General features: G+C 44.3%; 1 protein-coding gene across 1 annotated transcript in view; it reads left to right on the top strand.

Moving 5' to 3' along the window:
* Nucleotides 1-435: 435 nt before the first annotated feature.
* Nucleotides 436-16,485, top strand: part of srcin1b (SRC kinase signaling inhibitor 1b) — a 78,725-nt gene continuing 62,675 nt past the window's right edge. The window contains 1 exon segment of the mRNA XM_069160001.1: nt 436-942. Coding sequence (XP_069016102.1) covers nt 921-942 — 22 coding nt within the window. The 5' untranslated portion in view covers nt 436-920.

Here is a 16,485-nt window from a genome sequence, read left to right as displayed (position 1 = left end):
ATGATCTGCTATCAGCGTGTGCGACGCCACACTCGGCTCCCTGATATTCATAATTCATCACCACCATTAAGTTTGTGTGTGAAAAACATCTGCATTCCCGGCTCTATATATATATATATAAATAAATATATATATTTCCATCCTTCGATCAGTCGCTTCCTGCCCTCAGACACGAGTGTTAAGCCCTCACGGTGTTATTGAATTACTGAAGCACACACGCTGCAGCATGTATGTTCCCACAGACATGTGAGCACATGATTCAAATCCGGTGCGTGTAATGACGAGATCAAAGGCGGTGTGGGAGCGGGACGCAGCCCCTTTAAGAGGAGCTGAGCGGGGGGTGGGGGTGGGGGGGGGGGGGGGGAGGGGGGAGGGGGGGGTTGGGGCTGTGCATCCATAAAAGATGAGTTTATTCAGTGGCCGCGCTAATACACGGTTAGAGCGCCTCTGCACTCCGGCGTGCTCTCATACCCGTCACACACACACACACACACACACACACCGGAGCATCCCCCATCACACACACACACACACACACACACACACACACACACACCGGAGCATCCCCCATCACACACACACACACACACACACACACACACACACACACACACACCGGAGCATCCCCCATCACACACACACACACACACACACACACACACACGCTGACACAGTTCGGCCGGAAAACCCCGAGACATGGACGCTCCGAGAAGCAACGGATAACAAAAAAAACAACTGGAAAAGCGAGAAGAAAACAACAACAACAACAACAACAACAACAGCAACAGCAGCAGAAGAAGAAGAAGAAGAAAAGAAGAAGAGTGAATGGGGAAGACAGACGAGGCGAGAGGAGTACGGACGTTAGGAGGGAAAGTGTCGGCGCGGTAGAGGAGCAGGAAACAGGTGCATCGAGGAGGAGAATGGGCAATTCCTCCTTCCCAGGCATGTCCTCTCTCTCTCCGTCCATTCTGTAGTTGCAGGTATTTTTCTAACTTGAGTGCCTTTTTTTGACGCGATGGGGGTGCTGAGAAACTACCGCTGTTTACCTCCCCCTTCCCCTCCCCCTACCCCCTTCCTCCCCCTCTCATCCCTCCTGCTCTTCTTCACTGTGTTGCTGTCTTTTGTGTTTTCTCACAAATCTTCTTCTTTGCCTGCTTGAAAATATCATTGTGACTTCCTGTCTGAGTTACAGTGCAGCACTTTTTTTTTTTTTTTTTTTTTTTTTTTTTTCCAGTGCTGGAGCATCTTTGTTTCTGTGTTGTTTTTTTTTTTTTTTTTAAATATTTCAGTGCAAAGCTTTGTAAATGAACTGTATAACGAGTTTTGAAGTGCTTGCGGTCCATTTGAAATGCGGCCCGAGCTCAGATCCCGACGGGGTCCGAGTTGTGTGTCTCTGCCGGTGTCGGTTGCGTCTGGCAGCGGCGCTTGTTTACTGCCCGGGGAGACGGTTGATGTTCTGGCTCTCGCCGGCTGGCATCTGGGGCAGCGTGAAAGAGGACTATTGATGGATTTCCAGAGTGCTGCTGCAGTTGGTCGGAGAGGACGAGAGACTGCAGACACAGTGCTGCTAGTTTGCGGGATGTTAATGCTGTGGTTTTCTAAATGTGCAGGCAGTGTTATCGACAGGCAGCTGGAAGGACCAAAAACAAAAGGTGCTTAGTAAACACATTCAAGTCAGCTTTATCCTGGGAGCGGTGGTGGTGGTGGTGGTGGTGGTGGTGGGGGAGGGGGGGGGGGGGGGACAAAAGTCTTGAGAGCTAAATGCCTGACGAGGTCTCAGCTATATGGCCAATAATTAAACTTTTACTGTCCTCGTAGATTTTATGGTTAGATTCCCTGGAAGCCAGCCGGCCATCTGGAGCCGTGACACATCTGTAAATTCTGCGAGGTGCATATAAAGCAGCGTTTTTCTGCCTTGTTTTACTGTGGAGGCGAAGAAATTTGCATTTAACACAGTGTTTGCATCACCTACTGCACAGTGATCCTGAGAGAAACCCTTCATCAGTTGACCTATTTACGAGGGATCGGTCCTGATTTTCCAATATTCAAAGTCGTTAAATTATTTATAAAAAATTGTCCTTCCTTTCTTACCCTGTTTTTACCGGCGCCTGGTTGTAATGCGGTACTCCCGTCAGAAGGTGGCGCTAATTCACCTAAAAGCTGTTAGCCAGCCGAAGAACACGTTGCTATCAGACTGGCAGGTAGGACAGTGTCACGAGTTTTTTGTTCGGACCAAATTCGGAAATAATTGGCTTTGCGTTTGGTGTGAACACACTAATACACCGAGATGTCACAACGCGAACAGAAGAAATGTGAAAACACGACTACAACCGTCAGAAAGTTCAGTTTTGAACTCCACGTTAAAAATCAAATAATAGTCGAAGGGTTCGGAGCTACTTTTAAATAATATTTTAGTTTGAAATGCCCATCCTACTACTAGTCAAGATTTTTTAATAATCATTATGATATAAATAAGTAAAAACGTATTTACCTTGTTTTTACTGGCGACTGGTAGTAGTACCAGAAGGTGGCAGTAACGCACCTAAAAGCTGATTTGTAGCCGCCGTGAAACAACACAAGGAAGTGAAGAAGAACACGTTGCTAGTGAGTGTTGAATAGTGGTTTTCTTTGAAATGCCAATTCTACCATTTACATCGTGACTAAAGACGGCTAACGTAGCCGCTATCATTTACGTTACTTTCTGACTGAAAATAGACTGTTTTTGTTGACGTAAAAAGAAAATGATGCAGATACGTTGCGCTTATGGTACAAAAACAAATTTCAGAGCATCTTAAGTGGTCAAAGGCAAACTTATTATTATTTTTCTTTGTAAACAAATCCCGCAAAAACCAGCAATGAATGTACCCGACTCGCCAAACAGAAACTGGAGATTGTTTACAACGGTGTCGTCTGTTTCTAAAGTTGTTGTTTTTTCCCATAATGAAGAAGCCTGTCGCCGTGTTGCGGTGCGGCTCAGCGACGTGTTTCTAATCCAACCAACAATACAGCCGAACAGAACAATCACAGACTATACACGTTTGTAGGACTCATCCTTTGTTGGTTTAGGTCAACAAAAAGAAAAATATACATAATCAACAAGCATGTAAATTAGTTTTTCGACTCGTCTGGAAAACCTTTTGTTTGTTATTGCCAAGACGAAAGAGAACAATTATCATGAAGAATATTCAAAACAACACTTCACACTGTTTATAAAGATATTTTCAGACTCCTCAAAGACCAAATGATGAAAGACTTTTAACCCGTTTTCCGAGTTGCACCCGCTGTAGCATACAGTGACGAACATACACAATATTTTCCTTCTGCCGTTTGTTCATTTCTGGCAACCGTCTTCATCACAGCTTGAGAAATGAGTCGTAAATTATTTTCGATGTGCGTCAGATGGAAGATTTTTCCGTCCAGGTGGTTCGGAGGTTGTTTGGCGACGGTGCCGAGTGCCGTTAAAATGACCTTCAGTGTTTTTCCGAGATGACCGGGATGATCTCTGGGAGAGAAGACACTTATCTCTGATTTGAATTTAATGATAATGCATGAGAGGCACAAGCTGCCGGCGCTGCTGCTGACTGCAGGCTGGCAGAGTGCAAAATGGAGGTCTTTGCTATCTTTAATCGGTATTGATTTACACGATACCCTCCTCTCTTCTTCTCTTCGCTTTCACTCTGCGCAAATCTGTGCCGGAGACAGAAACGACTCCAGTCTCTCGAGGCACGTTGGAAGTTTTTAGTTTTTTTTCAAACCCTATCTTAAAACTCAGAGCGGTTTCGATACGATGCCTGTCACATACGGCGTGCTCTTCACTCGGAAATCGCTGAGAGGATTAAATCAGAAGTGAGCAGGTTTTGAAACAGCGACTAGAGAGTCGCCCTTGAACATCTCAAACTTATCTCTTTGTGCTGCGTGACTTGTGTGAGTCATGTCACCTCGGCGACACGGCAGAGCCTCCCCTCTCCTCCCCTCTCCTCCCTTGGCTCCCCAGGAGGGTTGGAGAGGGGCGGGTGGAGGTGGTGGAGGTGGTGCTGCTGCTGCTGCAGATCAAGCGTGCTGGAATCAGAAGTGACTGGGGAGCAAAAGAGAAGGAAAGGAGACGGGATGGAGGAATGTGTCAGAGAGCTGAGGAGCAGCAGCCAAACAGCAGTTTTCCCACGTCAGCCTGATCAAACTTGTTGACATCTGGAAGGAGAAGGGAGACAGACAGAGAAAGGGAGGAGGAGGAGGAGATGAAGGGCAGAGAGAGGGGGGGTGGAGCTGCAGAGCCGAGGGGGCCGACATCACAGGGCTGATTGATGCGGTTGCCACGGAGCCACCAGGTGAAGGTGAGCCGACTGTAATATTGACTCGGTGGATGTCTGTTTCTCCCGAGAGCCGCCGTGCACGCCGACATTCAGAGACTCGGCTGCTGTTTCCTCCTTCATGTTTCCTCCTTCAACTTATTCTACAAGTCAAAAACAACATTTTCCAGAAATTTGGTCTGAAGCGAAGAGACTGCAGCTTTTTTTTTGGACGCCAAAGGCTTTATCGTTTAGAGAGGATGTCTGGAAATGATTTTCATAATTTAAAAAGTTAAATCTCTATGAAGGTACTTAAAGAGTTTCCACCTCATCTTTATTGTGGGATTGACTTTTTCTTTAACTGCAGCTATGTATTACCGTCATTATCGATTATTTATGTATTTATTTTTACTTCTTTACAATTAATGAATCATCAATAAACTGTCTGGAAATAATGACAGATATTTAAATTTTTTTGTAGATTAACGCAAAACTTGTGAGGTCTAGTTTTATTGAAACATTACAATTAATACACAGTTAATAGTTCTGTACAAATTCTCTCATTTGGCTTGCTTGATAATAAAAGCCCCAAAAAATGGACTCTTCTATGACATTTAGTTCTTCAAAACTTTATTATTTAGGTAAAAAAAAAAAGACAAACAATTACCTGATCATCAAAATAATTGGTGATTAATTTTCTGTCAAGGTACTTCTCAATGAATCGACTAATCCCTGCAGCTCTACATTTACACAATAGACACAATATCACATAAAAATGAAACATCCCACATATAATTTCTATGACTGTCGTGGGCTCCAGTCATCATTGTGTCTCTGGGATTTTATTTCCACAGTAATTTGTAATTACAGTTTCCTACTTCTTCAGTTGGAAAATCTTCTTTTAAACTGTTTCAAAATGAAACAAATCAATACTTTGCCATTTTACACAAACAGGAAATGACCCAGTAAGTGCGTTTTTTGGACCGTAATTACACCGAGACTTTTAGACTGACGCTGCATCTATATTCTCCTTCAACACTGCGTTGTCCAATAACAACAACAAACTCCACAATCAAGTGTCTTTTAGTTTGTTTCCTGACTTTCTCAAAGACCTACTCGATGCGTCGTCGGGACTCTGCTTGTGTCTCGCCCCGTTTTTATGAGCAATAGATTCTCCTGTTTGAAGGGAGTTCCTGTGACGGTTGTTTTTTGAGTGGTGTGCAGGCTGAGAGCAAAACCTGTGGAGCTGGCAGGGACTCGGTTTCCTCTTCAAGGACACAGTCGAGCTGCAGTAACTCTGCTCGTAGAACAAGAGAGGAAGCGACAACCTGCATGAGGAAGTATTCCAAGCATCGTGTCTTGATCAACATCAGCGCCTGAGGTCCACATGTTTTTGTGACATTTGTGATGTCACGGCGAACCTGAAACTGGAGCAGAGAAACGTCTGATTTTAGGGTCAAACTCTGTAAATGGTCAACAGAGACCCTTGAAGCGCTTCAGAAAGTCTCCGGCGATGAAGCGACAAGCCGGGCGACACCGTCCAAGACCGAAGAAGGCGCGTCAGGTCAGGAGACACCAGCTGGGTTTTCTTTGTGTCACCGTTAAATTCGTCCCCCAGAGTTAGATTGTCAATACCGAGTTCCACTGGGACCTTTTGAGGCGTCTGAGGGGAAAACATTCGCTGCGAACCACCTGAACTGTGGCGCCATGGCAACATGATTCTTTAAAAACAGCCACGATTCTGTTGCGGAAATCACTGCATGGGCTCAGGAACACTCAACTACCCCTACTCACCAGATTTGGGCTCTCTACGACTTCTTTCTGTTCCCTACAAATTTGATCCAAAATCGGATGTTTCTCTGCTTCAGTTTCAGGTCCGTGGAAGAAATCACAAATGTTCATGTACCAGCGGTCACAACAACGTGAGGAACTCAGTGATGATGTTGATTAAGCGACATAACGTGGAATACGTACTCATGAAAGCTACAGCGCTGCCCTGCTCTCTTTGCATGCATCAGGAACCGTCTCTGAACTTGTCAGTTATACAGACGTAGTTATATTTCGAGTCGGACACTTTGTAGTTTCCACCTGAAGTTGAGAGCTGTGGGATGAAGACGTGCACAAACGGAGGAAGACAGGATCTTTATCCAGCAGACGTCTACAACTTGACCATCTTGGTCTGCTCTTTCACATGCAGCAATGAAACATTTATGACACATCAAAGCAGAACGTTATTAACAATAAATCTCAGTTCATTTGGGCCTCCCGGCTCCGTACAGCTGACCCAGGATAATCTTGGCAGACTGCAATTTATTCATTGAAGCCTGTAGAACTGACTACAGCTTAGAAAAGCTTTTGCAAACCTCGTCTGCGAGGTTTACCCTGTTTGAGTGGGATGTCATGACCAGGAGAGGAATCACACTTGTACTACACTGTGTTCAGAATAAAGGATGCACTCGTGTTTTTGTGTTTTTTGTGCGAGCTGCGTCTGGTTTAAAAACGGATGTTGAATCCCACCTCACTATTTCTCGGCCACTCTCAGTGCATCTTTCCAGGCACTTTAAAATGTGTACCTGTGTGACCTGGTTTGGTCTCAGAGTGCATCTGACTTTTATCCCCTGCGAGCTCTTCTCTGCCCGCCGACGGGTACGACGACATACTTTACTAATGTCTTGTTTTTCCTATTAAGAGCCGTCATGTTGTACCTTAAACTTGACACAGAGATGTGAGAGGATAGGCCTACGTAGGAATGATCCTTACTACTATCTAATATTGAAAAAATCTCTTGGTGTTTGGTTCGATACCTAGGCACAGTTCAGGCGGTTCGGAGCGAATGTTTCCCCCTCAGACGTCCCAGAAGGTCCCAGCGGAACTCGGTGTTGACAGTCTGACTCTGGGGGACGAATTCAACGGTGCACAACCGCGCCAATGTCAAAGAAAACCCACCTGGTTGGTTCCAACTGCTCTTGAACATTTTACGATATCGTTGAATGTAAATCTTAAATTAAAAGGACTTATTTCACTCTTAACAGTCGGTGCAGTGACTGGAGGCTTGTTTGTGTGCAGCTGGCAAGCTCGTATCTACCGGTTAGCATGCGAGGTGTTAAGGGAACTGGGTAAATTGGAGTGTCGACCGATGGTCTGTGTGAGGCATTTAGGTGTTATCTGTAAATGATAGCTGCACAAAATGACCAGGGTCACGCTCTCCCCCTCTAAACCGCAAGAAAACCTGTATTGGAAAATGTGTATTGTAATTTTCAAAAATAGATTTTATAAAATTGGTATTGGAGAAAGTATCGTCGATCGTGATCACCAGCCCTTTGGGAGGATTTAATAAAGTAGAATAGAGGGTAATTTTTTATGGGACAATGTTTGTTATTGAATGCTAATGACCGTTTTTACAGCATCCCCAATGGAGCTCTGTTCCACAAGATTTCTTTTCCTTTTTAAAAAGCAGCTGTCAAATCCTTCTGTGTACAAAGACAAACGATACGGGATAGGCCTGCAGATGAAAAGGGCACATTTTGAAAAAACAAACAAAACAACAAACAATCTGACACTGAAAAATAGGAGAATCCGATTAAAAAGTCTGCCTTTTATGTTTCCTGTGGGAGTCGGTGTCATCAGCGCTGTTGTCTTCCGCCTCCAGAAAGCTGCGTGCTTGGAAGAAAAATGGTCAGAAATAAAACAGGAAGAAGAGACACCGCTTCGCTTTTTCTGTTATAAATCAGCTTAATTGCAAAACACGGCGTCACATTTTTCTGAGCTGCAGAAGTTCCCGTGTTTTTTCTTTTCTTCTCCGATTGACGGTTTCTGGACACAAAGTGCTGATAATGACCTCGAGGTCTGATAACGTGGGCGGAGACGTGTTCTCATCCTTTGCGTTTAGTGATTGGATTGGACAATAAACAATGCAATCTATCACCGTTTCCGCAATTGATTATTTATTATCTTTCAAGGTTTAACTTTATTTATTTTTTTTAAATAATCAGCTGACGCATCGACACACACGGGTTGGTTATAATTGTCCAGTGGCTTCATTGTGGATCCCTGCAGGGACATTACTGTTCACAGCAGAGGAGCTGCAGCGCTCGTGGTCCTCCATGTTTCAGTGTGTGGATGAGTGTGTGCTGCACCATGTTGGAGGAGGACTTCTACTCCTTTGGTGCTTTACATTTTTTCTGAGTTATTGTGCAGAAAGGCTCAGCAAACAAGAGAACGAGAAAAAGAGGTGAATTCTGACATCACGGGCCAAAGTAAATGCTCGCGATGTCATTCTGTAGACCGAGGATTAGATTTGAATCCAGGAGCTCACACTGGCAAACAGCTCGAGCCATGCAGCTGCATCTCATTGTGGTACTTAATGTTTAAGCCCCTCAGTATCTCAGACTATTCTTTTGTAGGATTTTGGGGGAACTAAAGCCTTATTTCTTTTATGGATTTAATAGTAGTACGATATGAGAGAGGAAAACCACAGTGGAAATAGGTCTTGGACCTTTGTTATGTTATTCACAGCATTTTCAAGACAAACCAAAAGAAAACCAGACAAATGAACAGCAACTGCAACGGCACATGTTAAAATGCAGCTGTGATTTATTCTTGAGGTATTTCTGCTTATTTGGGATCTCTTTCCGCCCTCAATGGGGGAGCTGTGTTTAAAAAAGAAATTCAGGGCACTGCGCTGGTCGCTGAGCGCTGGAAGTCCAGTTCTAAGTCACACTTCTGTGAGTCTGAAGGCTTATTAGATGGCAAAGCACTGCACAGCGGTGGATAATATTATGTGGAGGGATTTCTGCTGGCCGGGAGAGTCACAGTGCAATTATTTTAGGTTTTCGGTAGAAATACAGAATTCATATTACAAAATAAGCTGTAAGGAATAAAGGTGTGAAAATCTTTCAAATTCTAAGATGCACCAGAACGTGAACTCGGAGGATTCGGCATCGACGCAGTGACGGAACATAATCACACAAAGTTACAGCTCCACGTTTCCACAGACATGGACTGACACGGAGGATTAAGATGTGTCCTGGTAGATAAAATCACCGTTTCAACGGACAAATCTCACATTAGAACACTTTATTTCACTCAGTTCAAGCTTGATTTTTGGACACATACTGGCCTGCTGGAGGAACAGAGTGGAGACGAGAGCTTCTCGGTGTCCACCAATAGTCTGCATCTACGGCGTTTTACAGAACATCTGTAAATTATAGCGTCTACCAAAAGACTGCATGTTACGTGTTAATTCAACATCTTTAAGTTGTGTAGGATCTGAGTGACTACATACGAGACGTTTAGGGAGCGTCTGTAAATGATATTGTCTTCCACTAGTGTGCATTTGAAGCCTTTAGGAGGCCGTCGTAGAGTGGAGCATCTGCTAGTCTGCATGTGAGGCGTTTAGGGGCCATGGTGGGTTGTAATCGCATCGTGAGGCCTTATGAATACTCCCACCTCTACTGAGGAAGCATTGCTTCCATGCATTTGACTGAGCCGTACAGTCGCATTGGGCTGCATCTTCTGCAGGACAGCTGGGTGTTGCGTGGACGCAGTGTTTCCCTCCCAATCAGCCAGACGGGCTTCGTACCATCTCGTACTTTCCAGAGCTCCCGCCGGGTCACGGTAGAAACCGCCACTGCTTTCATTTGCCGATTAGCGCTGACTGTGACTCGCAAATTGACTTTGACATGAAAAATTGGTGAAATGCCTCTTTAACTCCCACCGGGGACCTTGTTTCGTTTCACCAACCGACAGACCATGTCTTTTTTTCTCACAGCAGAGATTTGGGCTTAAATAGTTCAGGTGTAACTAATAACATTAAAGGACGGCTGCTGTTCCTGCGCTGAGAGTAATGGAGCCGTCGTTAACGTTATTAACTCCACCTGTGCTCTTACTGCTTTACAAGGTCAAAATGTCCGCCGTGTGAAAAAGAGTCTATTAACATTTACCTTCTCGCAAGATATCGGTAATTATTTCATTAAAGCTCGCAGAAAACGTGCGCATCTCTCGTGTCGCTCGAGACAAGAATCCACCGTTGGACTTAAAAGGTTCCTTTGAAGCAGGTCCACAGTCCCATCGGTTGTGTATATTTGCTGAAGTTTGAAACACCCCCCACCCCCACCCCCTACACCCACGCTCATTGGACAGAGCAGCCGGGCGGCTTGTCGAGGTCTCGCATCTCCCTCGGAGGACGGGGGTGAATCTGAGAGCAGTCTTTTTTTTTTTTTTTTTTTCATCTTTCCATCACTTTCCTTTAACCTTGTTCAGTCTTTTTTCGGAGAAAATCTCTGGGTGACTGTTTCTGTCGAGCTACATAAAAGCGTGTAGAAGGCACGCCTTAAAAAAAAAAGCCCTTTGTTGCGGCTTTAAGATGCTTTTGAGAATTCATGGGGATTTTTGCAATGTGTGTGTGTGTGTGTGTGTGTGTGTGTGTGTGTGTGTGTGTGTGTGTGAGAAAATGTGTGATGAGGAGGTTACCTGAAGGTCTCTTCCCCCCCCGACGCTGTCGCACACTCTGGCACTTCGAGTACAGTATGAAATTCAGACGCTTAATATGACAACGGTCCCTGAAAGACTCAGATATTCATCTCCAGTTTTTTATATTTGTCTTTTCTCAACAGCTGTAACGTTTTGTCCGCGATAAGCTTGTTTCAGTGACATCTCTGGTAGAGAGCAGCCTATCAGATGGCATTACTGTCATACATCAGGGCACTGCTCCCAACACACACACACACACACACACACACACACACACACACACACACACACACACACACACAGTCTCAGGTAGAGAAAAGGTCTGAGTCAAAGAAGATCCCTGTCCGTGTGTTTGTTGTTGGCAGCAGGTTTATCTGTGTACGATTGGTTTGGGCTGCAGTCACAGCAGCACAAGTTGTTTCGTACGTTCACTATGAATTGTTGGTGCCGGATGTGTTTTGCAGAGCAGCTTCGACACCACGACGGACATCAGGTCTCATTTGCTTCAATTACAGGATTGTATAGCAGCGATACGGAGTCCAGTTCGTAACTTAAATCGCATACTAGTAGATTTAAGACGTGACATTGAGTCGAGATGTGTGACCCAGAAACAATACAGTTACTGGAGCTCTCGGTATATTTTTCTTTTTTCAGACTACATGTAAAGAGAACAGATGTCGGGGAGAATAAGATAACGTTAAAGATGAATTTAAACAGGCCTTTAGCGGTTATTACATAATCCCCTGATTGTGATAATTTGAGCTGACCTAGTTGTAATACGTTACTCCTGTCAGAAGGTGGCAGTAATGCACCCAAAAGCTTGTCTGCCAGCCGCCATTAAACAACACGAGTAGAAGAAGAAGCCTCCGAAGTGTACGAAATGTACAAAAAGTTCTGAGTGGAACTCCTTCAAAATAAAAGAAGACGAGGTGCAGGCAGAGCTAGCAGATCATCAGTCTAACACGGCTACGCACAATCAGTAGAGTGAAGCACCGAGCAGACGAAGCATCCACTGACCAATAATCAATGACCAGATGAAGTGAGTTTGATGTTGGACGTGCAGGGCAAAGTGAAACTAAAAACACAAAACTAAAAAAACGTCTCATTTCAGCAGTTTTAGAAGTTGCATGGTGTTTGTTGGGTCCAAGTTTACGGTGCAAGTGAGTCTCCGTTTCTCTCGATTTGTGTCGATTGATAGTCGAATCGTTCATGGCGCTTATCGAATAGTATTTTTGCTTGAAATGTCCACAATTGAAACGAAACTCCTCGTTGTTTTCTTTGCTTTGACTCTTTTTTAATGACATCATCTCATCTCACCCTTTTTCTTCTGCTTTGGTTTGAAGGAGTAAAGAGACCTGAGACTCAGATTGTTGATTATTTGAATAATCTCTCATGTTCACCTGCCGATTATGAGATTTTATCTGACTTCCGTTCCTTAAAACAAACCGTGAAACTCCCCGTTAGATCTTATTTCATGTCTTTTCCGTGCAATTAATTCGCTAGTAAATATATCTTTTTTTGAACTGTGGATTTAGTCATGAGTACTATCACACAAAACGCAAATATTATGAGGTGAAAAAGTGACGTTTTATTGTTTAGAAGGAGGTTGATTGATGAGTTTCCCCCTTGAGGAGAATATTCACTAAGATGCTGCACTTGAAGCTCACCTGCCGACGGAGCACACGGCTTCGTCCCTATTGGTCGGCTCACCTGCGTCATCATCAGGTGCTCCTCCTCTTTCAGACTACCTGTGTTGGTGCAGCTCCTATCAGGGCCGACGGATGGTCGCTACGATACGTCACGTTAAAAGCAGCCGTGAAATATATCTTCATGTCTTCACACTTTAATATCAACTTTGATGATTTTACAAAACATTGTTTTTTGGTCTTTATGACTTATTTTTTTATGCTTTTATCTTCTTTGTCTTCCTTTTGTCTTCGTCTTCTTCATCCTTCGTCATCTTCTTACTCCTTGTTGTTTTTCCCCATCTTCTTCTTCATCATCTTAGTTTTCATCGTCTCCTTCTTTGTGTTATTATTTGTCGTTTTCATTGTCGTCTTTTTCTTCTTAATCTTTGTCGTCTTCATCTTACTTTTCATGGTGGTTTTTCTTCCTCTTCCTCTTCTCGCTGTAGTTTCCCACCACGGCTGCCGGTTGCCTGATAGACTGAGATGATGGAGCATCATGGTTGTGTTGGTGTTTTCTGTTCTCTCTTTTTGAGTGAAAAGAGTCGGTTCCAGTCGGGTCTGTCGGTGTCGCATGTGGCTGCACCCGGAGGCCCCGTTTAATCGAGTGTTTGGACTCTGAGGAAGCCTGAAGAACAGCTTTGGCAGATGCACTTCAGCTGTGGAGCAAATTGGCCGCCATGTTGTAACGCTGTGTTCAAGTTCTATTAATACATCCGTGTCGTGGACGGAGACCTTTTGAATTCTAGTATTTTGGTGCGATCGTGTTTCTGCCGTAGAAAAACGATCAGAGCTCAATTTTTACTTTCTGTATGAAACCGGTCTCATCCAGACGCCCCCCCCTCCACCCTCCCCACCCCGGTACTGTAAGGCTGATTATTTCAGACCAGTGAGCTTGACTGTTTGTTGAATCTCGTGTTGTGTGTTTTTTTTTTTATGTTAACTTTGAGACGCCATATAATCAGCAAACACGTTGGTTTTGGGTTTTTTTGGTCGCACTTTTTCTCTTTCCTCTTGTTTTTCTGCACCGTGTCTCCCACAGAAACCAGTTACACACACGCACTCACACACTCTCACACACACACACACACACACACACACACACACACACACACACACATCCAGAGACTGCAGGATCTCATCCGTGCTCCTCTTGCTTTCCTCAGCAGCCTTGGAGAATGATTTCATTGGGATGACAAGTATTGCCTCTCCCTCCATATTTCTGCCACCCGGGCCTCCTCCTCCTGCATCCAGAGGCAGTCTGCAATCACACAGGCTCTATTTTATTTATTTATTTATTTGTTTTATTTGCCGCTCTCCTTCCTTTTATCCCCCGTCCACCCTATCTGATTTTAGCTGTGCTGAAAGTTGCATTTTCTCCCTGTCACAACATCACCAGCGCCTCCTTCCTTCCTCCTCCTTCTCTCCATCCTTCTTCTTTCCTCTCTCTGTGCACTAAGCAGAAAACAGGGTCCAGGCGTTGTTGTGGGCTATTATGTGTTTCAGCTATCTATCTTGATAATTGACCAGCGATGAGTAAACGTGACGGTGATCTGTGTTACACTTGAACATTCTGCCAATTTGACACGCTCATAATCCACTAGAAGTTCTTTTTTTTTTTTTTTTTTTTTTTTTTTTTTTTTTTTTCCCGCCCGCAGCCATCACGGGGTGGTTTCACATGTTGGGGAGCGTCACCAGCATCATGTGAACACTGTAGGCTGTGTGTGTGTGTGTGTGTGTGAGTGTGAGTGTGTGTGTGTGTGTGTGGGAGAGCAAACACTCGGGCTAAATTAGGAATCGGGAGCGTTTGAGTGGGCATTGGAGCAAGAGGAAATTGGTGTAAACATGCACACAGATCCCACGCTGCAGCAGCGTGGAGATCTGTAGCTGTCACAGTGTGGAAGTGTCGGTCCAGCTGCAGGAGATAAACACATCTTAACATCACAACCAATTTGTTCTGTAATGTCGCTGATTGCTCCGGTTAATCGCAGCGAGAGTGAATGACAGAAATTGCCGTCGTATTGTACGTTCGCAGCAGCAGAAGTGGAGATGATGTCTTAATGCGCGACCGGCTCATCTCGGTAACCAATCCGACCCGGGACGTCTTTCTGCGAATACCTGAGGAAGGTTTATTGGAAATGTTCGCTTCTGAAACTTCTATGAATTAAGTTTGATCGTTTGGTTGACATCTGAGTGAAAATCTGATGATTTACGTCATAAATAGAAGCAATTATCAAAATGATAATGATTTGTGTTTACGGCATGCCAAAGAATTTGAAACGTGAATATTCATTCCAATCTGGATTGGAAATTAACTTCAAAGCTTTGGTCAAACAAAATAAGCAATTTCAAGATGTCACGTTGGGTCCTGTGAAATTTAGTTGGATTGTCATGATCATGAAATCTTTATTGAAAAACAATAATAAACAAATTTATATCTCACTTTTCATGCCTTTTGGTGCAGTTCTCAAAAGTGCTTGTGAGATGATTGACGGGTCAATAATAAGACATACAGTTGTAGACCCGAAAAATAAAATAGATTTAAGAACAATTTAAAGACAAAATTAAAAGGAAAGAAAGCACAATTAAAAAAACATTTCAAGACCAATGCATTAAAGACGATAGATATGATGAAATAATAACAAACATGATGGATCATTTTCATCTATAAATAAATTAACATGTGTGATATCTTTGTGATCAGTTAAATATCAGAAATAACAAAGTTAGCGCCGCAAGTTAAACAGTCGGTGGTGCTAATTCTCCACTTATGTGTCATTGATTGACAGAAGAAGAATAAGGAGAAAAAGGAGGTGCAAAGAGTCAAACTGTGGAAAATGACTTGGAAATATGACATATGATGACATATGATTGGCTGACAGAATGAACGTTCTGCGTTTTCTTCCACAACAAAGGTCGGGAACCGGACAGATGACATCAGCCTAAGTTTATGACATCACAAACTTATCCAAATGGTGCAGTTGCTGAATACGGACCGTTCATTTCTCCGTGGATTGAGCTTTTTGACGCTTTCACAGTGTTTTGTAGAAGTTAAACCTGCTTTATAATAAGAAATCAAAGTGAGACTTTCTGGGACCTTTAAGGTTTTTTTTCCCCACGAACGGCCACAACAGTGCACCGAAAACCAAACCGTCAGTTACAGCAAATGTTGAGCAGGAATACGTCGTTCTGTGACGTGACTGAGGATCTAACGTTAAAAAATGTGGAGAATTAGTAGTTTGAATATGTTGTAAAGTAGCGAGCTGAACATGAAACGCTGCGAGATGTCAGATATGCGCGACTGATTACGTAACGAGTGAACCGTCGGCAGCTCTCCGGCTCCGTCTCCTCCAACGTGCAGCGATGCAGCCTGTTTTGATTTGTCGCCAGACTTTTCCCAGATGGGATAAAGGATAGTCTGAGTCACCAGCAACATTTGCATAGCGCCTCGTCTCAAACCTCGTCGCCAGAAACGAGAACACGAAACTTCAAATGCAACCGTAAAAAAAAAAAAAAGAAAGAAAAGAAACGAGCGCCGTCTCGAAACGCGGCGCTGAAAAAAAACCCACAACCGAGAGGTCCTCAGTCGCTCGTACGAACAATAAACACGCACAGCTGATCACTCGAAGGAGTCACTGCGACACAGAGCGAGCGGTGTGTCTTGAAGAGGATGGGGGGGGGGGGGTGGTAGAGTCGTAGCAGTCGCCGAGGGCAAGACGGCTTTCTCACAGTCGTTGGGCTTATCGGCGGCTCGGGGAGCTGATTCTGATCCGGGCTCATGAAGAGACCGGATACACAACAAGAGGGGCGAGAGAGACATGCAGCTGCTTCGTTTGCAGCTCGTCCCCGTAGACTGGAGAGGATTATACTCAGAGAGGAGGGAGAGAGGGGAGAGAGGGAGGAGGGAGACAACAGGAGGAGGGGGAGAGAGAGAGGAGAGAGAAGAGAGAGAGGGAGGAGGGAGAGGAGAGAGAGAACTGGAGGAGAGAGAGAGGAGAGAGAGAGAGATGCACCGTCTGTCTCCACTGAGTTTCTGCCTCCAA

The sequence above is a fragment of the Embiotoca jacksoni genome, unplaced genomic scaffold (assembly GCF_022577435.1).
Source record: "Embiotoca jacksoni isolate LCO1_2020_lvr unplaced genomic scaffold, fEmbJac1.0.p SCAF_26, whole genome shotgun sequence".
NCBI lineage: Eukaryota > Metazoa > Chordata > Actinopteri > Embiotocidae > Embiotoca > Embiotoca jacksoni.
Note: the sequence above shows the minus strand (reverse complement) of the source record. Positions and strands in the feature narration are given on the sequence as shown.